The sequence below is a fragment of the Podarcis vaucheri genome, assembly GCF_965113315.1.
Source record: "Podarcis vaucheri genome assembly, chromosome: 11".
NCBI lineage: Eukaryota > Metazoa > Chordata > Lepidosauria > Squamata > Lacertidae > Podarcis > Podarcis vaucheri.
In genome coordinates this window covers 18,034,033-18,055,909 of record NC_138749.1, presented here as the reverse complement: position 1 = coordinate 18,055,909, position 21,877 = coordinate 18,034,033, and the positions used below count along the sequence as shown (strand labels likewise).

At 41.6% G+C, this 21,877-nt stretch overlaps 2 protein-coding genes across 5 annotated transcripts in view; one reads left to right on the top strand and one right to left on the bottom strand.

The window, feature by feature from the left end:
* The window catches only part of NADK2 (NAD kinase 2, mitochondrial), a 28,898-nt gene extending 21,593 nt beyond the window's left edge, over window positions 1–7,305 (top strand). For all 3 annotated transcript variants that reach the window (XM_082242051.1, XM_082242052.1, XM_082242053.1), the window contains 4 exons: window positions 1,642–1,697; window positions 1,793–1,846; window positions 2,209–2,332; window positions 3,546–7,305. In XM_082242051.1, coding sequence (XP_082098177.1) covers window positions 1,642–1,697; window positions 1,793–1,846; window positions 2,209–2,332; window positions 3,546–3,684 — 373 coding nt within the window. In that variant the 3' untranslated portion in view covers window positions 3,685–7,305. The remainder of the gene's footprint in view (window positions 1–1,641; window positions 1,698–1,792; window positions 1,847–2,208; window positions 2,333–3,545) is intronic.
* Window positions 7,306–8,128: 823 nt separating this feature from the next.
* Window positions 8,129–21,743, bottom strand: SKP2 (S-phase kinase associated protein 2). 2 transcript variants are annotated; one of them, XM_082242121.1, is made up of 10 exons: window positions 21,523–21,743; window positions 18,688–18,938; window positions 17,923–18,031; window positions 16,833–16,976; window positions 15,081–15,215; window positions 13,963–14,061; window positions 12,564–12,691; window positions 11,990–12,041; window positions 10,493–10,600; window positions 8,129–9,042 (listed from the first exon to the last, which is right to left on the bottom strand). In XM_082242121.1, exons 1-10 carry the CDS (start codon window positions 21,528–21,530, stop codon window positions 8,829–8,831), a joined length of 1,248 nt encoding a protein of 415 aa, XP_082098247.1. In that variant the 5' UTR covers window positions 21,531–21,743; the 3' UTR covers window positions 8,129–8,828. The 2 variants fall into 2 exon arrangements, with proteins under 2 accessions (XP_082098247.1, XP_082098246.1); XM_082242120.1 differs by having other exon boundaries at window positions 17,923–18,034; window positions 21,523–21,740.
* Between the last annotated feature and the right edge of the window lie 134 nt (window positions 21,744–21,877).

Here is a 21,877-nt window from a genome sequence, read left to right as displayed (position 1 = left end):
GTAAACACATTTTCATAGAAGATAGAACATGTTGTATCATCTTGAAGAAGTTGAGAATCATCTCATGAAATGGTCAAGTCCACTTGAGTTCTATCAAGCTGCAATTCTATATCAACTTGCCTGGAAATACGATCCATTAAATCCAATGAATCTTAATTTTGAGTTGGCATGTATTGTGTTGAGTTGTTTGGCTTCTGGGTGCCAAGCAGGTTTTTTTTTCTTTGCAAAGGATGCAACTTCCCCATGCTAAATTCTGGCTTCTTTTGAAATTCCAGCTTCCAAAGCACTTTGTTAATGCAGGACTGGTGGCTACTGTTGTTAGGGAAACAGAAAATGGGGTGGTGGTAATTTTAAAAATGGGTATGCAAAGTTGTGTGATTCTTTAAATTGTGGTTTTAATCTCTAAATTCTGTAACAACGTCTGAGTGTGCTAGATGTGTAGACAAATAACCAATTTGCATGCCAATACATGGTACACTTCTGGGACTGTAGCTCTTCAAAATTCAGATGACGATGCTTGACTGTTCCCCATGTAACACAAACTCCTCAAACACGGATAGTAGGCCCATTATGGAAAGATATAGCTGCTCAGTCTTCACACTGCTGGGTGTAATTTGACTGAAAATTGTACTGCCTCTGATCTTTGGATGAAAGCAGTATAGAAATTTACTACTACTACTTCTACTGCTACTATTAATGATAATAATCAGCCCTTTTGGAAAGGATTATTCTATTGTTTTGTTTTATGAGCATGTATGTGTTTTGTAAGGTTAGTGAGTTTGATGACTCTAGTTGAAAAGTGGAATATAAATTGAATAATAAAAATACAGCATTTAATATGATAATGAAATAAAGGAAAAATTCCTGTTGGGTTGATACTTTCCAGTGTTTAGGAGATTTCAAGTTTAGGTTTTTTTGAAGTCAGAAGTTGTAGTAAGGGGTTGAAAGGAAATGTTAGTGTTGCTTCCAGTTGACATAAAATCTATTCCATTGAGGTTATGCAAGTATTTTTTTCCCCTCCTGCTTTTCAGCTAGAAATTGGCTCCCAGTTTTTAAAATCCCCTACATTTAAGACAGCAGAGAATGCTAGAGGAAGGTTTGGGAAGTCTCCCAGCTGGAGCTAGTCCAGGTCCTTAAGAAGTACCTTCTTCCACATAAATACTTCCTGTATCTGAATATTCTATTCAGAAGCCCTGCTCAATGTGTCACTGCCAAGTGGAAGGAAGCAGGTGGCAACTGGGGAGAAGATCTTTTCCATGGTAGCATCCTAGCTACATTATAGCCTCCAAGAGGGGTCACCTGGCACTTTATCTGTGATCTTTTCAGTGTCAGATGAAGGGCTTTTAAAACAACTTTTAATCCGAGCTGCTAATGATTTTATTTATTTATTTATTATTTTTTTAACAACAACAACAATCTTTATTACAGTCCAGAGACCCAACAAAACATTACAAATCAATACACAGTTCATTATTATTTATTTTTGCCGCTGCAAAGCTTTTTGGACAGTGAAATTCAGTTTTTGTTGCAGTTTAAATGTATCCTAATATTATTCAGTAAGCTACTCAAAGAACATTTGTTGGTGGGCAGCCATATAAAAATACTGTATAATAAAATCCTTGTTTTTATTTCTGTTTGTAGGTCTTTTAATATCAACAAGGTAGCAAATCAGGCTGTGGAAGAAATCCTTAAAATTGGTGAGTTACCAGCACCATAACTATTGACCAGCAAATGCAAAAGATAATTGTATCTAATAGAAGAATTGTGTCTAATTCTTCCTTTTTTTCAACAGCTAAAAGTTATGAGAGCTTAAGGCTTCCATTGAACAAAGAACTTGTACAGAAAGGTATATTTGACTTTATCATAATTTCTGAGCTTATGGGCAATATGTTTCCTTTTAACTTTTGCACAGGACTTTGTTTTTCAGAATTGTAGAAATGGACATTATTTTATGTATTTAGCTTTCACATCTAATGTTACTCAGTTCTTCGACAGGACAGGCTAACAGTTTTTTAAATCCTCATAATTAGAGTGAAAATAGAAGATGCAAGCAGATATATTTTCACAAATCTTTCAGAATAGGAGTGTAAGCCATCTGTTATTTAAAAAACAAAAGTCTAGCCATTAAAAGCTCAGCTGATTTGAGAACTTACTATTTATTGCTTCACACACATGCAGAAGCTGATTATCTAATTTCTGTGCTTTCAGTAACAAATGGATATAATGAATCACTACTGTATAGTCCAGAGGAACCCAAGATGCTTTTTAGTATACGAGAACCTATTTCAAACCGCGTTTTTTCAAGTAGTCGACAACGGGGTTTTGCTTCAAAGTAAGTATTGACTGCAGGTGTTTGGTTTAAATTCAAGATTGTGACAAAATATGTAACTGCAGTTTTTCAGAGAATAGGAATCCTACTTTCAATCCTGTGATTGAAATGCATTTTTTATTTCATTTTACCGTATCATAATCATGGTTGCCAGTTTGACTGACGCTGCTATCCAGTAAGCATCAAGGGGACCCATTGCATCTTTGAAATCGTGAGGAATAAATACTGTTTTAAAAGTTAAAAGTTAAATCTAGTGTTTCCTTAACTCATAGATCCTTACCTCATAGATTCCTTAACTCAAAGATCCATGGATCTTTCCTTCCTAATGGTGTTGGCCAGATCTTGTCTTGCTGCATCTATGGAGAAGGCCATTTTAGAGTGGGTAGCTCTGCCTAGCAAGTCTAAAGGCAGGGCTGTTAACATTAGCCTTATCCTATAATCTTGCTTCCCCCCAAAAAAATATTTTTGTCAGTATTATCTTTCCTTCGTTTTAGCTTAGCTACAGAGAAGCAGAAAATACCTTCCTGGTGTTTCTGATGAATAGTTTTTACACCAGGGTTCCCTCCCCTCATCCAAAACACAGAATAGTAATTATATTATTAGATATTAATATGGTTTAATGTTTTAAAGCAGGGATGGGAAGCCTGTGGCCCTCCAGATGTTGTTAGACTCCTATCAGTCCCAGCCAGCATGGCATGATCTCATTAGTTCAGAGGGACTTTCAGCCTGCAGGTTTAATACTGTTGCTCATCCCAAATGCATGTACATGTATGTGAACAAGTCATGAATCCCTCAACGGTTGGAAGCTTTATTTAATACTGCTTTCATTTCTACACATCCTGAAGCATTAAGCTTTTCAACAGCAGCCCCTCTCCAAAAAAAGTTTAAAGATAAGTTATCAGGAACAAATGCACATTTGTGGAATATGGTTCTGTCATAGTATCTGTATTTTGCCGTTGGTTAAACTGGGCAGCTGAGTAGGTGTCATTTGACAGATGAGATCTTAAAACTAGCATACCAGTGAATGGATTTACATTTTTAATTGGTTAAGTAGGTATGACCTGATTTTACATTCAATAGTGTAGGGACTAATAGCGATAAAATTACTCAAGCATGACTTTTGTAAAATAGTGTATTCCTTCTAGCTCCCCATTGTAAATGAAACTGTTCGCTTGATTTGTAGGTCTGTAGTAGTGTTCTTTAAATGTATTTTCAGAGTTTGCATTCGCTCTCGTTGCTGGGATGCCTGTATGGTTGTAGATGGAGGAACTTCATTTGAATTTAATGATGGAGCAATAGCGTCAATATTGATCAATACAGAAGATGCACTGCGTACTGTTTTGCTCGACGAATGAAGAAAAAGTTTGAACTACTCACAATTCAAAGAAGGGATGCTGCCTTATTTCAGATGTGGAACTTGCTCTTTCATATAGACAGACATTGGGAAGCAACAATTGAAACGGCTTTTCATTCCTTTTGGATGAGTATTTCTTGGAAAACCAGTGTTTGTGAAGTCGGCAAAATCGCGACTCTTCAAAATCTTAACGAATCTGGCAGGATACTTTAAAACCTAAGACAGGGCTTGGAACAAATTAGTGTTAATAAACTGTACAGTTCTGTAGTAGCTATCTAGTACTGATTCTGCAAAATGCCCTGATTCCCCCCCCCATATGTATTTCATTGGTTTCTAAAAGCAAATTATGTTAAAAGTAATTAAGCAAAAAGGTTAGGTTAGTGTTTGAATTTAGCTACCCAAAAGTAACCCTTTTATATACACCCAAGAATTTTACTTTTCTGATTGGTCATGTTTGATTGTAATGGTTTTCATTGCTTTAGTTTTTCTACAGTTCAGTACCATAAACCCAGCATCTTGTGTCTAAGCTCCCCAAACTCACTAGTTTGATGTTGTGCCTATTTTCTGTATGAGGAACCTATGGCTTTCCAGATGTTGCTGGACTGCAACTTCCATCAGCCCTGGCTGGGACCAGCAACATCTGGAGGGCTACAGGTTGTCCACCTGTTCAATAGCAAGAATAAAACTCACTTGAGATTATCCCCACTACCTGTTGAAAATCTGGCTTGCCAACAGTTTCAGCTGTGTTTTGAAAAATGTGTTACGGTAGATTTGTGATAAATTTCCCACCAGAAAGCATATGGTAATGATTTTTGGCACTCGGTCTTGAACTTCCATTTATTTAATACAGCACTGTCAGGGTTCCTGATTGGGCCTCTAAGGTATGACCCAGTAGACCGGAAGGGAGAAGTTCCTGTGGTCCATGCTGAAGCCCCGTTTTTGCTGGGGGAAGAGTGTGAGCAATGGCATAGCCAAGTGATGAGGCAAATTACAAAGCCAAGTCATGTCAGAAGGATGCTTTTTTGCCATCCCTTCCCGCACAAATAAGTCCCCTGCTTACCAAGGCTAATTAGTGAAAATACATACCATTCCTTTTTAAAATGCAGGTGTTTGTAAGACACTGAATGCTTTATGAAATGGGTACAACGGGGGGAGGGGGGAACTCCACTTGTGCAGTGAGGAAATACTTGGACGTTTCGAAAAGTACTCATTTTACAATGCAGCCTGTATTCAGTGTTTTTTAAAGGTACATGATTGTGACCAATTTGAGCCAATTTCACATTACTGGAACTCATGTTCTTTTGCTATGTAGATAAGGCATTACAAACCATAGAACTGTGACTTAGAGCTGACTACTCACCATTGTTTCTTTGAACTAGCCATATGATTATCTGCAAACACAGTATTCAGTAGTGTATTGTGTAGTTTATTGGTTGACGCTACTAAACCCAAGCACAGTGCAGTGTTTTGAGAATACTGCCTAATGCATTCACTGTTTACATTTTAAATAGTGGTAATGAACCCTCGGTGTGAGTCAGGTAAGTGATGAGGCCTGTTTAAAGTACACAATAAGAAGTTCAAATAACCTTATGTCTTCAGAACATAACACCAAAAGTTAAAGTTCAGAAGCAGTTTTTAAAAGGTGTAAGTTTATTTTACAAGGCCACCTTTTAAGAAAAGAAAAAGTGAAGCCATTATACTAGCTCCTTAAACTACACTGTGAAGAACTTAACGGAATCTTAAAAGCTCCCACTTAAAATATGTATTGTACAAAATTTCCCATCAGTCAAAGTATCCCGTGATCTGTATTGGTACGGCTGGGGCTTTATAGGTTGTTTGGAAATGTAGTGTGTCCACTGAATTCAGTGGAACTTGCTTCCAAGTAAATCAATTTAAGATGAGGAATAGTAACCACAGAATGTGAAAAGGTGCTGTAATAATTTGAAATGGAGAAAGCTGTGAAATTCATCCACCAAGATTGCAACTGTTTTATGAACTTCTCAATCTAAGTTTTAAAAATGACTCAACTTGGAGCATGATCAACCCACACCATGGGGCCAATGCCTGTACTTTAAAAATTCTGATAAGCCTCACCAGAGCCTTCCCCTACATATGCACATACCCCATGTTTCCCGCGTTCTGTCCCACTGCCAATACACATAAAGTGAAGGGATAGGGAAACAGGGCTGTGTGGGGATTCTGTACCCATGAGGCAAATAGATCATGGCTCTCAAAATAAAATACTCTACTGTGCCAACGTGATGAAGTCTTTAAAGTGTTTTATATAAAGACAAGTACTTAGGCAAGCTTACAAAGTTGTAAGCAAGGGCAATTGCTTTCTCAAACCTATTAGCCAAAAACAATAGTTTAAATGTAATGCAGGCCTTCAAACGGAAAAAGGATCAAACGATAGCTGTCCTTCGGGGTGATCTGAAATGTGAATTTGCACAGATGACAAAATAAAATACTATACTATTATTGCACATTTGAAGTGTTCCTGAGTGCCCTCTACTGGTCTTGGTTTGTGACAGGCAAGCATTGTACTAGTTTTTTGAGTGTCTGTGTCAAACATTTATAAAATCATGTGTGGGTTTTTTTGTTTTGTTTTTTTAAGTTTAGGGTAAACCCCCAATAAGCTCACTTTATCAACTGCTCCTCTTTCAGCCAACCCCCTCCCTAAGCCAAAAATAATAATAATCCTTATTATGGGGAGTGGGGATAGTAGCCATTGAAAAGGTACCTGTGGACTTGAGAGTGTGGTGGCAGATTATAGCATTTCCTGCTACAAGTCATGGGCACTTTCCTGTGTGTGTGGAGTTGCTTTTTGACCTCTTCTCTCCCCTCTAGTTTAAAAAAGAAATCTTTGGAAAGGAGTGCTGCATGGTATAATAACAGAGGTAGGACATGAGCCACAATCTGTGTTGAGCCTTGCTTGAAAGAGACTGTACTTTGTGCTAGCACCACCCTTCCAAGTTGTTTTCTTGTGAAGTGGTTCCACTTACTTTGTTCTGATGACTAGATACAACAAATCTGGTTCCAAGTAATGGGGAAATACAGGTTATAGTAAAGGCTCATCTGTTTCTTCCCCTACCCCCCTTTTGCCCTGCAAAGAAGGATATAGCATGTGAAAGCGATGTGGGCAGTTGTGGTGTTGGCGCCCTGTTGGACTGCTCTAATTAGCAGCTCCCCACCACCATGGCTATATTTGGTGTGATTAAAAAATGCGCACACACAAAAATCCAGATCAATCACAGGTCTCACAGCTTAACATGTACGTTGGCTCTAATGGGAACAGGGGGTGAAGAATGTTCATAAAAACAAGACAATCTTTAGAAAGACAATTCAAGCTATTTAAAGATGTATTTCTATATAAATTGTTTGGTGTTAAGGGAGCTGATAGGGCAATTGTATATGTGAAATGTGTGCAAGTATGAAAGCCAACATATCCCCTCCTAAAATGGTCTAATTCTAGCATCCTGGACTAAAGTGTTCCTGTTAATATTTTAACCAGGATTCCGCATCTTACTAAAAATAAAGGCGTTGATATTTGGTGTTACTGAGAAATAATGTATGAGGTGGATAGCAATTAATGTAATAAAGGTGAGCTAGTGTTTTGGAAGTATTTTATGTGTCTCTGATGCTTGAAGACTACTTCAGATGTAAATCTCCAATACTTGTTATAAAAATGTTCTTGGCCATCTATATATAGATAGATACAGATACACATATAGATATAATACTGTCGTTCATCTGTAGATTTCAGAGCAGTTCACAACATGAAAATACAAGGTAAAAACACAAACCTATGCCGTTCCTTATAAATCCTAATAGATTCAAAATGAATCTTAAATGTGAAAGTTGCTTTTACTAATGAAATTATGTACTTGTCAGTGCTACAGGTGTGTGTGTGGGGGGGGGAACCACCCCTATAGTGATTCTTCATCAATTGTCAGAATACAGTATACAATTAAAAGTACGGTATTCTACTACACAAATTGGTCTAGATTGGGGAGAACAAATAGATCTTAAAGAAAATGCTAACACTGCCCACTGCTTTTCAGTTTTACCTTCTGCATCTTCATTATTCATTTTGGAGGCAGGGAAAGAGAACAGCCATATATCTGTGCAATTGTGGAATAATTTTTCTTCTGTGATGTGATGTTCAACTGCCATCACTGAACACTAAGATTTAAATAGCCCCAGTGTAGTTGTGAATTTAGGAAACAGATAAACGCATTCTGAGCAATTATAAAGCATATGAAGAGTGAACACAGCACTAACTCCTCTCTCTTAATCAAGAAGAGCAGTAGTGTTGGCTATTTGACATATACTACACTTCAAAGGATGAGTGAGGAGTGAGCAACATAAATCTCAATGGTGCTTTGAATAAAAGAGTTCAGCTAAATGCCTTATTCCAAGCACGAACTTCAAAGTACGTATTCAGATTATTGCCAGTAAAGTTTCATCTCACATGGTTTTAAAGGCCTTCCATCATTACTTTCCATTTTATTTTATTTAACAGAGCCTAGTATTCTTTCACCTAAGACTATATTGGGATTGTGTGTACAGCTCTCCTCCAAAGTTGGCTTCAGTTAACTTTCCATGCAGAGAAAAAGATTGAACACAGTAACAAATGCTAGTGCCAGTTAGAACTACAGACTACCCCCACTCCCTCCAAATATTCTCTAGTGCAGACCAATATATCAACCAGAAAAGAGGGGAGAACCTCTGAAGATGGTAGTTCCTTGAAGCCACCTTCTTACAAGAGTGCAGTTGTGTGTGAGACCATTGATAAGATTGCCACATTAGTTTAGCTACAGAGCTGAAACAGTATATAAAATTTTTGAGCGTTTTAATATTTAAAAATCACACTTAGCTTGTTTTTCAATAGTGTTTCGAAAAGCATGGGGTTCATGTTGCTTAATGTCAACTATTTGCACATAATTAGCAGGTTTTTAATACAGTTCAGCAGAAGTATGATTGACAGCACTTGCACACAAACTGATTTAAGTCCATTTAGAAAGATGTGGACTGCAGCGCCTGTCACAAAATAAAACAAGATTAAAACACAACCTATGAACTCGACCGTCCTTCGAGGATGCATCACAGCTCTTGGTAGTAGCTAAAAATGTCTTTCAAGCCATTTTAAAAACCAACTGGACTTTTCAAGTTCAGTCTGCATTGGATTCCCCAAATCTGTTCGTTCCTTTTACAGCCCACGGTGGGCCTTGCAATAGGTGTAAAATGGGAGATGTTGATCTTTAGGCGAGGAAGTGTTGCCTTCAAGAGTTGAAGGGAGCTGGCAGTCACTATTCCAAAAACCTGGAGTGATTTGAGTGTGGCTATGTCACCAAGTTCACTATAACAACAACAAAAAGGAAAGTTAAGTGAAAAGAACGACAGGGAACTGGATAATGCAATTTGTCAGATCTGAAATACAGAGTGGCAGCACGAGCCATACAACAAAGGCTGTGCCCCTAACCATCCTTCCCTAAGGTCCATTTGACTACCAGATGACAGAATGGTTTGCATGAGAAGGGGGTCTTGCCCATGCAAATACTTTGCAATGTTTGTGATCTTGGGGCGTTGGATTAAGGGTACAGCAGTACATGTCATACTGTGCCAAACACAAAGAAAGACTGGAGGATGGCAAGATACTCCAAACCCACCCTGCTCTACAGCATCCCCATTCCTTACTGAGAGCCAGTGTAACGTAGTGGTTAAGAGCGGTAGTCTCGTAATCTGGGGAACCAGGTTCGCGTCTCCGCTCCTCCACATGCAGCTGCTGGGTGACCTTGGGCCAGTCACACTTCTTTGAAGTCTCTCAGCCCCACTCACCTCACAGAGTGTTTGTTGTGGGGGAGGAAGAAGGGAAAGGGGAATGTTAGCCGCTTTGTGACTCCTGAAGGGGAGTGAAAGGCGCGATATCAAATCCAAACTCTTCTTCTTCTTCTTCTTCCTCCCCTCTTAAAATGAACAAGAAGCCCCTTAGGCAGAAACCGAGATATCTGGTTGCCACATAACAGGAGGCGGTTGACAGGTTCGCAAAGCTACAGAAACTCCAACATCCATTTGTCAAACAACATTACAAGGCATGCAAACCGATGAATATGTTCCTTGTGGTTTGGGCTTTGCTAACGAAGTGGACATTTGGAGGATGACATGCTAACGAGAACTGGGTCCCACTATACTAAATAATGGCAGAACGCATTTATGCACTCATAACAGGCCTATGGACACCCTTTTATTAACTTGTTACATGTTCCTTAATAACACCATCTTATACATATCTACTCAGATTTAAGATATAGGATTGCAAACAAAACAACTCAGGAAAAGGTGTGGTGCAACAGGCTAGGAAATAAACGTTGGCAGAGAAGATTTAAGGTGATGAGCAGCCCTTTCAATGGTGAGATGTCCCTGATAAGGTAGCACGAAGAGAGAGCGCAAATATTGTGGGGGGCGAGGAGCAGATATGGCTTGCATGAAAGAATGGATACTTGGAAATTGGTGCAGGGCGCAGAGGCACATGTGATCCTACTCACAGCGCCACACCAAACTCTGAAACGGGTATCTAATTTAAGATGTTGGACTACAGTTCCTATCCCTGACCATTGATCAAACTGGCTGGGGCTGATTGGGAGTTGCAGTCCATGTTTGCTATCTTTCATGCAGAAGGTCTGGTACATAGTGGAGTGACCCTCACACCACTTGAAAAGCAGACTATTTTCACTGGGTATACTCAAAGTAAAACTTAGTTGAATAACACCTTCTGCTTTTATTGATTTGAAGTAGTTAACATTACTCACAGTAGGGCTGCAGGAGGTATCTGATAGCATCGACTAAGACCCAGGTGTTCAAGAGACGCCAGATGGTGGAAATACTGAAAGCAATCCGGCTTCAACATAACACTGTCACTGTAATGAAAAACAGCAACTGATTTAAGAACTCCAGCCTCTGCATATATAAGCTTGGCAGGCTAGTAGAATAATAAAGGAACATATTTAGCACAATCATAGTTTTGCAGACTAGTTTCCGGTTATCCCAAGTACTTTTACAGTCAGACTCTCTACAGAAACTGAATTTATGGAGACTGCATGGAAGAAGGGAGGTCTATGGGAGCTGACGTTTTATGGAGGGCACTCTATCACTAAAGGGCAACCTCTCATCCATTTAAAAGGTGGCTTGGAGGAAGTGGGCATCACAAGAAGACACTTTCTACGTCCAAAATAATCCCCATTTAAAAGTTCCTCATGCTGTGTATGCTCTCATGCAGATTTTGGGGAGATGATGGAAATAGGAGATTTCCTTTGGAGAAGAGAGGATCCACAGCTGCTTTGTTTGAGCAGCAAGACTGCCACTTGCTGCCTGCTTAGAAACAGTTGCATTGGCCACCCCTCCCAATCTCACACGGGAACTTGCAGGCATTTGCTTCCCTTCCCCTCCTGCAATGCCAAAGTGTTTTTTTGTGGCCTCACAAATCTGCCCATTCCTTTTTTAAATAAGAAAATTAATTTTGGGGAAACAGGTTTTTACTGATCACTCCCCATGAGTCCCCTGCTGTAAATCTGGACAGCTGAAAGGTTTTTGTGAAACCCCCTGATCTGTCACTTTCAAAACAGAATGTTATTTTAAATGTGAACACCCACTTTGACATATAGACCACTGTGGGTTGAACCCCAAGTCCATGCAGCCCTTAGCCTGTTCTGCTCCTCAGACTTGATACTACATGATTAGACTCAAAATACAGTCGTACCTTGGTTGTTGAATGGAATCCGTTCCGGAAGCCCACTCGACTTCCGAAAATGTTCGACAACCAAGGTGCAGCTTCCGATTAGCTGCAGGAGCTTCCTGCACTCGATCAGAAGCTGCGTCGGATGTAGGGCTTTCAAAAAATGTTCGCAAACTGAAACACTCACTTCTGGATTTGCGGTGTCCGGGAGCCAAAACATTTGAGCTGCAAGGTGTTTGAGATCCAAGGTACGACTGTAGTACTATTGGGCTGTACTGAAAGTAGCGCTATGTAAACATTCTGTTGGTGCAATGGTTTCCAATTTTGCACAGTGGAACATTCTCCCCCTCCGCCCACTGCATAACCCATAAATTTGTTCTATGGGTTCCCCCAACTATCTGGAGCAAATTTGGGGAGGGCACAGGAAAGTCCCATTGCACTAGCAGGAATCCTTGTGTTGGTGACCTTGATTTATTCCTTAGCACTGGACTTCAGAGACACAACTATGAGGCGCTGTGTGTGTGTGTGTGTGTGTGTGTGTGTGTGTGTGTGTTGTTAACACTCAAATTCTTACCTTAAATCTAAATGGACTAGACTGGAACACCTCTCGGTTAATGTTTTGATATCTGAAATGAAAAGTCAAATGCAATCTGGTCATCACACGTCAACAGGCAGTACAGTTTTTGCCTAGAGATAAAAATGCCTTAAAGTTACACATTTCAACACTCTCGTTCCTGCAGCTGTAGGCATACATTTCACATTAGCGTATTTTTCGCTCTATAAGATGCACCAGACCACAAGACACACCTAGTTTTTGGAGGAGGAAAACAAGAAAAAAAAATATTCTGAATCTCAGAATATGCTTTCACTGCGCAGCGATCCCTCTTGCTGTTCTGGCTTCTGTGATAGCTGCGCAGCCTGCATTCGCTCCGTAAGACGCACACACATTACCCCTTACTTTTTAGGAGGGAAAAAGTGAGTCTTATAGAGCAAAAAATACGGTATCTTAAAACGTTCCTTCTTGCAAGTTTGCTTCATTCCCAAAATTTACTGTAATAGAAGACTAGAGTTATTCGCACAGCAGGCTTCCAAGTGTGGATGGTAGGTTACTCGAGCAAGCTGGTTTCAAGGTAAAATTGGCCTCTCACCTGGCATCAGTAGATTCTGCCTGTATCCACTGAGGTTCAGCTGTGTTACCGTTGGAGAAATGTGGCTGACTGCTGCTTTCACGTGATCAACTGTGAAGTCACACCAGGCCAAGTTCAGCTCTTCCAATCTGTGTACAAGTTGAGAAAACATTACTTTCAAGACACACGTTCATTTATTATTTGTTTATTATGGTGGGGGGATTTGTGGGCTTCCAGATAGATGTTATGGACTCCCAACTCCCATCAGGCCCAGCCAGCAAGGCCAATGGTCAGGGATGGTGGAAATTGTCATCCAGAAAAAGACTGGAGGGACGCAATTTCACTATCCATTTTCTAGATGCTGGAAAGAAACAAAAACCCAAACACAATATAAATGGAAATCTTAACTAACATTTTTTTAAAAAAATACACACCCATGTTTATACAACAAAGTTTATCGATAGAAAGTGTTCCCCACACATAATGAATGTACAGAATTCACTGTCATAAGACATGTTGATGGCCACTAATCTGATGGCTTCAAAAGGACATGAGACAAATTCACAGAGGAGAAAGCTGTCAAGGGCTATTATTCAGGATGGTTTTTCACCTATAGGATCAGAGGCAACATGTCTCCAAATCATTGCTTACAAACAAAAGGAGAGGGCTATCACCTTCCTGTCCTGTTTGTGGGCTCTCAGGACCAAGCCTCAACATCTCCAAGGAAGGTTGGGGGGAAACCAGTCTGATATTCTGGACAGCTGCTGCCAGTCAGTGTAGGTAATATTAATCTAGATGGATAAACTGCCAGGCTATGTATAAAGCTGCCTCCTATATTCCAGGACACTGTCATGTTGTTAAGGCAAATGAGAATCCCTCTTGCTGTTAAAGCTGCATTTGCTCTTAAGCTTACAGAGAAATGGGCTAATTTGTTCCTACCAATAAGTGGATGAAATGTTCTTTACCAAGAAGAAAGTGAATGAACAAGCCTAATCAGAACTAAGTGTCAACTTTAAAAGACTATTCAGAGCAAACAAGTTGGGTGGGTGTCCTCTTTTCCTTTTTATTATTCTGCTCTTTTTAGATGTTAGCTTTGTTTGGTTTGTATTGTATTATATGTTGAAGGCCTTTAATAAAACTGATTTTTTTAAGGAACAAACAGGTCGAGCAAAAACTAATTTGCAGAAATAAAATTCGCAGAAATAAGCAAGAACAGTCTATACACAAAACTATTTAAAACTCATTTTATGGCTCAGCAGAACGACAGTGGAGTGAAAACAGAAACAAGCACAGCTTGTTGCATGCATTTCCCTCTCAAGCAGATTTCTTGGTTAAGAGTTTCTGCAAACATATCCGGTTTGTCTGCATCTTGCCAGTGCTAAATCTACTGTTGCTTCTTGCATAAGCGAACTTTTACTACCTGGGGCAACTGTCCAGCATTGTCTCCAAGGCTTCTGCAGAGAACCCAGAGCATCCAGACAGGTTTAGTCGCACCAAACAGGGGTTGTGTGCTATATTTCTGAAAGGTGAGAAGAAATAAGACATTAAACTGCCTGTTCACAAAGCCAGTCTCCACACCAGCACCTGTGGCCCTTAGGGAGCAGCAGGGAAAACTGCAAGAGGCTGGTGATATACCTTCCAATGTCCACACTGCACTCCTTCACATGGAAACATTTTTAAGCATTGACTACAATGTTCTGAAGCCATAATATTTCCAAAGCGCTCTGCAAGCTGTCAGTTCAGATCTGTGAGTGTGACCTTTCCCTGCCATGGCAGCTTGCTGGGTACAGAGGAAGGAGCAGGTGAAAAGACAGGGTTGCCCCATTCACTTTTGGCTCTGACTTCCCGCCTTCTAAAGAGTATCCCTAAATGAATGTAGTGCTCAACAGAGAAATAGTTGCCCACCTCTGATACTGGTTGACTTCTACATAAGGCAGTTTAGTGCTACAGTAATGAACTATGAGCTTTGAGTTCTCATACTCTCTACTCTCCTCCATTACTGGGGCACAACAATGAGGAATAAATGGGAATGCCCTCAGAGGAACTTTTGATTAAACTATGGTTTATGATCCTAACTCCTAAATGAACCATAGTTTAAGCCAGAGGTTGTCAAACTAAGGCCCATGGGCCGGATACAGCCCACCAGGCTCGTTAATCCGGCCCCCTCCTGAAAAAGTTTGCTGACCCCTGGTTTAAGCTAACTACAATTTCCTAAGCTTGGCTTAGACCCTGTTTTCCAAAAAATTGAAAGGTTTTGGCCCTGCAAGATTTTTTGAAACACAGATTTTGGGATCAGTCTGTTTACAATAAGCCATTATTGCCAAAATGGGTCAGGTACATACAATAAACTATTCCATTGTTTTAGCATCTTTGAAATACATTTCTCCTTGAAATTCTTGTATGCTTCCTGGGTTTTTTGGGCTTTCATCTGTTAACTCTTGTGTGCCTGAAATGCAGCCATCCCAAGAGTATTTGGTTATTTGGTAAGGTCTACTTGTGCAAAAAGGTTAAAAGGTTGTTTTTTTTTTGCCCACTCACTTAATTATATCATCAGAAAGCTCAAGCCCTTCCAAGCTGAGGTTCTGTAGCTCCTGGCACCTGCACAGAATACTTTGGAGATCTCCAACTTTTATTGTACAATTTGACAGGTCTAGATGCTGTACCCGAAGAGGTCTACAAAAGAATGGGAGGAGCAGGGAGATGGGGAAAAGCAAAATGAGTTTTAGAATGCAATTTAAAAATATAATCAAAACACACACACACCCTCTTTGCAACCTGAAGTGGTGTATTCTTCTCGGTATAATACAGAATCCTGATCTCAGGACTTCACTAGCTCATTTTGCTACATAAAGCAATGTGGGGTCCACAGTGAAAAGATTCAAAATGACTCACCCAACAAGCTAATGCATATTAATATTGAAATACCATTAATCTAGAAACATCAGTTAATGTGGTGCAGAAGTCAGAGTTTGGGACAAAGGCCAGGAAAGATTCAACCAGTCCATGAAGTTCCCTGGTGACCTTGGGTCAGTCACTATCTCTCAGCTTAAGCTACCTTGCAAGGCTGTTATTGAGGATAAAATGGAAGGGGTGGGGAGAACTCTGTGTATGCTGCGTTGAGCTACTTGGAGAAAAGGCAGGATACAAAAGTGGTTAATCATAATCACTTGGTCAAGGCAGGTTAGGCTGAGAGATGATCAATCGCTCTCCCAACACCACACACAAAGAGAGATCCAGGTCTGAATGGGTTTTTTTTTAAAGCCACATTCAACACAAAATGCTACACTGGTTCTCAGTGTCAAAATGTAGACAAGCTCTCTTAAGGCTCCCGGTGTAGTAGAATATAACTACTATTATGGTTTTATGCTATTATAGCCTAGGACCCTCGTACCTACGGGACCGCCTCTCCCGGTATGCCCCACGGAGGACCTTAAGGTCCAAAAATAGCAGCACCCTAGAGGTCCTGGGCCCTAAGGAAGTCAGATTAGCCTCAACCAGAGCCAGGGCCTTTTCAACACTGGCTCCGGCCTGGTGGAACGCTCTGTCTCATGAGACCAGGGCCCTGCAGGATCTGATTTCTTTCCGCAGGGCCTGTAAGACAGCGTTGTTCTGCCTGGCTTTTGGCTTGGAATTAGCTTGATCCCCTCCCCCTCTTTCTTTTTTCCTTTTTCCTTCTGTGACGGAACTCCTACTTGGGGACGTCCCTGGCTTTTTTCTGGCCCACGTAGGACCAGTCTGGATAGTTAGCCTTGGTGAAGACTTGACGTTTTCATCCCCCCAAAAGTTTTTGAGTTCCTGCTGAAATGAGGCTGCATTTTAATGTTGTATTTTAATCTTGTTTTTTAAATTGTATTTCAATCAACTGTTTTATATTTGGTGTTAGCCGCCCTGAGCCCGGTCTTGGCTGGGGAGGGCGGGGTATAAATAAAAGTTTATTACAGTGGTACCTCAGGTTACATACGCTTCAGGTTACAGACTCCGCTAACCCAGAAATAGTGCTTCAGGTTAAGAACTTTGCTTCAGGATAAGAACAAAAATTGTGCTCCAGCGGTGCGGTGGCAGCAGGAGGCCCCATTAGCTAAAGTAGTGCTTCAGGTTAAGAACAGTTTCAGGTTACGTACGGACCTCCAGAACGAATTAAGTACTTAAGCTGAGGTACCACTGTATTATTATTATTATTATTATTATTATTATTATTATTATTACGTTGCAAGAGAGTAGGTAGCACAGGCCTGAATACAAGGCAAGAAAATGGGGGGGGGGGGAGAGGAGGATTTGGAACAGCATTACCTGCTTGTTTTGAACAAAGGGTTGCCAACACAGGACCTTGGACAACGGAAGGCAGTTATACCTAATGGCAGCAGATGGCCAATCACACCTGGCCGCAGATTCCTTCCTGCAAGGTCGAGAGTCTGCCAGAGCGACTCGTCAATCCTAAAGGAGGAAAATCGTGGGGTGGTTAGAAAACAAACTGGAAGCTTCGGCAGAGGTTGCCATTAGCAAGCTCTTGAAACAGCATCCTCTTCATATTTACTCAGAAGTTGAGCCTCATTGTGTCTATTGGGGTTCACTCCCTAGTTTAAGGATTGCATCCTAATTTTGATAGCAAAGCTCTGGCTTCCACTTCACTGCTTAAAACTTCTGATGGAAGTAGATCACAGCTCTTCCATTCTGGTTGAGTTCTAGAGTTTTTGTTTGCATACTGAGCACGCCCTCTTTCATGCACTAAAGCAGAGATGGGGAACTTGCGGTCCAACAGATATTCTTGGGACTCAGCCCCTGCAAGCATTCCCTACTGGCTAGACCAGGGGTCTGCAACCCACGGCTCCGGAGCCGCATGTGGCTCTTTTACACCTTTGCCACGGCTCCGGGGCGGATACTAGCGAGGGGAGGAGGCGCATTGTGCGCCCCGACACTCCCCACTGTGGCGGGCACTGTACTGGCTGTGATGTCACATGGAGGCGGTGCGTGCGTTAGTCATGCACCGTCCCGACATCACCTTCCCGCCCGCCCACCTGCTACACTGTAAGGGTCACTGTTTTGAAGGGGCGTGAAGAACACACACACACAAAAAGGTAACTTGTTAATTTAACGTTTATTTCTATGAGGAGGAGTAATTCTGAGGAGTCAAACAAAGAAATAATTAAAAAAGTGACAAAAAAGTTATTTTTATAATGACGAGTTTTGCGGCTCCCAGGTTTTTTTCCCTTCGGAAACGGGTCCAAGTGGCTCTTTTTGTCTTAAAGGTTGCAGACCCCTGGGCTAGACTGACTCCCAGTCAGTCACTATCTACTGACTTGTGTATTATTATTATTATTAGAAAGTTGGGGCATAAATTCAAAAATAAATAATACGAGTTTAGAATTCAGCCATCACTTACGAAAGGCGATGCCACCTCCGGCAAACCTGTGGAACCTTCAGCAGATCTGTCAAGGACAGATAAGAGAAAATTCCCAGAAGCAGTTCATCAGGCAACGAATCCCAAGAGACTCCTGTGTGCAGAGGTTTGGGAAAACAGATACCACAAATAGAATGTAAATGGGGACACTGTTATTAAGGCTACAGGCTTTAAAATCAAGACAATTCATACTGTTAAAACACACAAACTGTGAAGTTCTCCTACACTCCTTAGTGCCTATATATATATATATATATGTATATCCAAGGGCTCTGTAAATGTATTTATTTGACAAGATTTATATACTGCTTAATCAAAAGCTGTCATCATAAAATAATATAAAATATTCCTTTAAAAATAGTAATAAAAACACACTTTAAAACATTAGATGTAATGCAATTAACAAAATATATAGAGAACTTTTTTATTTATTTAGCAAGGTTTGAATCCATTTAATCTTTAACATTACCAATTAGCTATAAAGTGACACCTCTGGATGCGAATGGGATCTGTTCCGGAGCCCCGTTCGCATCCTGAAATGAACGCAACCCACATCCGCGGGTCGCCACTTCTGCGCATGACGTCATTTTGAGCATCTGCGCATGCACATGCGGCGAAACCTGGAAGTAACACACTCCGTTACTTCCGGGTCACCATGGAGCGCAACCTGAAAATATTCATCCCGAAGCATATTTAACCCGAGGTAGGGCTGTATGTTGAATATGTATTGTTGTTATTACATTTTACCTGCTCCTGCCTCTCTAAGCAGCCTGGGTCTACGGGCAATAGTAAATTCCTTTTCCTTCACTTTCTGCCGTTTTGCGGGTGGTCCCACGCACATGAGCAGTTCCTGGGGGCTGTTCTCATTGCCTCGCTTATCCTTAAGAACAGACACCCCCATGCCTGAGAGCAGCTCCGAAGTCTTGCTGGGATCCCATCCCCATGTGAAACTAGCGGTGACGTTGCTGCCTGAATCTGGAATTTCCTGGAGATGTCTCCTGCAAGAAATAAAAAGGCCCAGACACAGATTGGCACACTCTTAGTATCAAGCCATGGTTGCACTTCAGCAGACATGTCAACACAGGCAGAAAAAGTAACTATAAATATATCCTCCGGAATTATAGTTTTCTAAAATTGCATGAAAGGGAAATGTGGTCTTCTCCTGGAGGCTAGTGGTCACACATTCCAGCCATGGTGGTCAAATATTTCAGGTATGGGCATCTACATTAATTGCAGGGTTGCTGTGTCCTCTTTTTCCAGGATACGTCCTCTCTTTCTGGATGAGACACAGACATAACTGATGACTGAAGACTTGCTTTCCTCTTCTCTTCTCCTGCCCCCCTTAACAATATATCACAGCTTCTATAGCCTATATATAGTAGGGGTATTTAAAATGAGTCATCACAGCACCCTCTTTTTTGCTCTTCAAAATATGGCAATAAGGACTTTACTGCTTGTAAAAGCTGGGTGTACCAGAGGGACTGGCCAAGATGGTGGTGGGAGCAGATAATACGGATCCATTTTTTAGACCTGTATGAAACTAGACAGGTTGCTTACACATGTCCTAGACAGCCTGAAAAACTGTTAGGCTGCCTGCTCACCAAAAAACAAACCCATTGAATACTGCACAATATGGCACTCAGCTAAGCAAGTCAATAGTTGAACTTGCTTTGAATAGGAGGGAATCACCCTTTTTGCCGTTTGATAACTAGTTTCGCATGTTTCAAGAACAGCGCTTGCATTGACTGAGTTGCTGGCAGAACTCATAGATGGATGAGGGAGGGATGTGTTAGTGGTGCAATATGGTCTTTAACTCTGGATGTTTCTGAGTTCAAACCCTGGCATCTCCAGCTAAGGGGACTTCAGGACACAGGACTGAGAAAAGCTTGTGTTTGAGAACTTTGGAGAATTGCTGCCTGTTGCAGCTGAGCAGGGGTCAACAAACTTTTTCAGTAGGGGGCCGGTCCACTGTCCCTCAGACCTTGTGGAGGGCCGGACTATATTATGAAAAAAATAATGAATTCCTATGCCCCACAAATAACCCATAGATGCATTTTAAATAAAAGCACACATTCTGCTCATGTAAGAACACGCTGATTCCCGGACCGTCCAAGGGCCGGATTTAGAAGGCGATTGGGCTGGATCCGGCCCCCGGGCCTTAGTTTGCCTACACATGCAGGAGAGGCTAAAAGGGATGACTCAGTATAAAATAGGATCCTATGCAAATGTGCAGTAGGCCTTAGTGCTTGAGAACATCCATTTCATTTCACACAGGAGGTAACATATGACAGCACACCAACATACATGTATGCATGATCCCCATAACATGTAGTCCCTGAAGAAATGGAATCAAGGGTTTGTGCATACAGCTACTGCACAGACACCTTCGACAGGTGTTCTGAGGCCTCTGACACACACACAAAGTATTTTTGTATTGTTACAAAAGTTGGGTGCCTCGTGGTGGCAAGAGCCCATGGGGTTCCAGACACTCACCCAGGGTTTGTGGTCCTTTGGAGAATTGAGACACAGCAGAGACTGTTGTAGCTTTAAGAAATATGGTTTATCCACCTATTTATACCTTCAGTGTGCATGGAGGGAGCCCAGATCTTACAGCATGGTCATTTCAAGAGAGGCTTGTACCCCACAGCAGTGCAGCCCTGGAGACCAAGCCAAGTCATCTCTCCAAGCCAGCCTGCAGCCAGCCTGCCCAACATGGATCCCAGCCTTCTTCCCAGAACCACTTGTTCCCTTTTCCCTGTCACCTCACACACAGTAACCCTGGCAACCTTCCAACCCCCCCTTCACAACTCAGGGCAGGGGGGAGGGCAGTTCTCTTGCATTGCCAATGTCCCTCAATAGCCTTGTATTGTTTCTTAATGGCCCTAGCTTGGCCAAGTTGTTTTGCATGAGTTAGCTTAGGTATTCCTTTGCAGTTTATATTTCTCCCTTCACATCCCAAATCATCAAAATTTATTAATTTTATTAATAAATTTATTAATTTCTAGGGTTTAGAGGGTCCCCCACAATCTGTTCCTAATTAAAAAAAATTTGCTGAGCAGATTCCCACATGCGCATTTTCCACTGGTGTGTAAGAAAAGGGGCGAAGGAAAGCACACAGAGCAGCCTCACAACCATTAAGCTTTAGGTACAGAAAAATATTTATTGTTGTTTTTTAAAAACCTGACCAAGCTTTGGCACTCAGTGGCAATGCAACAGCTCTGAAGTGTGACCAGTAGCACTCCACGCAGTCCAGCTTTTGTGCACTTGCAGACTGCAGAGAATGACAGGACTTTAAACAGGGATGTTTATGGATGCTATCAATCTAGAGATACTAACGCGTTTACAGAAATAGCAGATTGTGGGCGGGATGGTGCAACCCGCAAATGAATTGCAGCCCGATCCTATGCATACAGGCTTACACTTTGCAGCTGGACTACTCTACCCTGTGTGTGGACGGCTGCAGCCTTTAACTGGAAGAACCTAGAAAGGCAAAAGCGCGCGCAAGCTGCCTTAAGCTTTCGGCGGGACCCGCTCGCCCTTGATATTTCTCTGCATCCGCTCCCCTACCTAGCCGCCCTTTACCTGTGCATGGCGCTCGGACGCGATGATGCACCGAGAGGTGGGATCCCCGATCCCTCCACTTTCCTGGCTCCCGCGCCTTGCGCTGCAGTGCCGGTTGCAACACCGATCGCAGCAAAGCCCAGGTCCCCGCAGCTCCGGAAATCTCAGCAACAGAAGCTCGCGCGCTCGACCCGCCCGGGCCAACGTTCTCCCGGCTGCCGCAATGATTTCTGGGAGTTGTAGTACCTTGCAGTGGAAAGCGCTTTGAAACGCATTCTGCTTTGCTATCTGTTAAAAACGTTAAATAAACAAAACCAATGGGCTGCCATATGCGTCCCTGCTCCCCAGCAACAATAAGACATGGTTTTTTTGAATA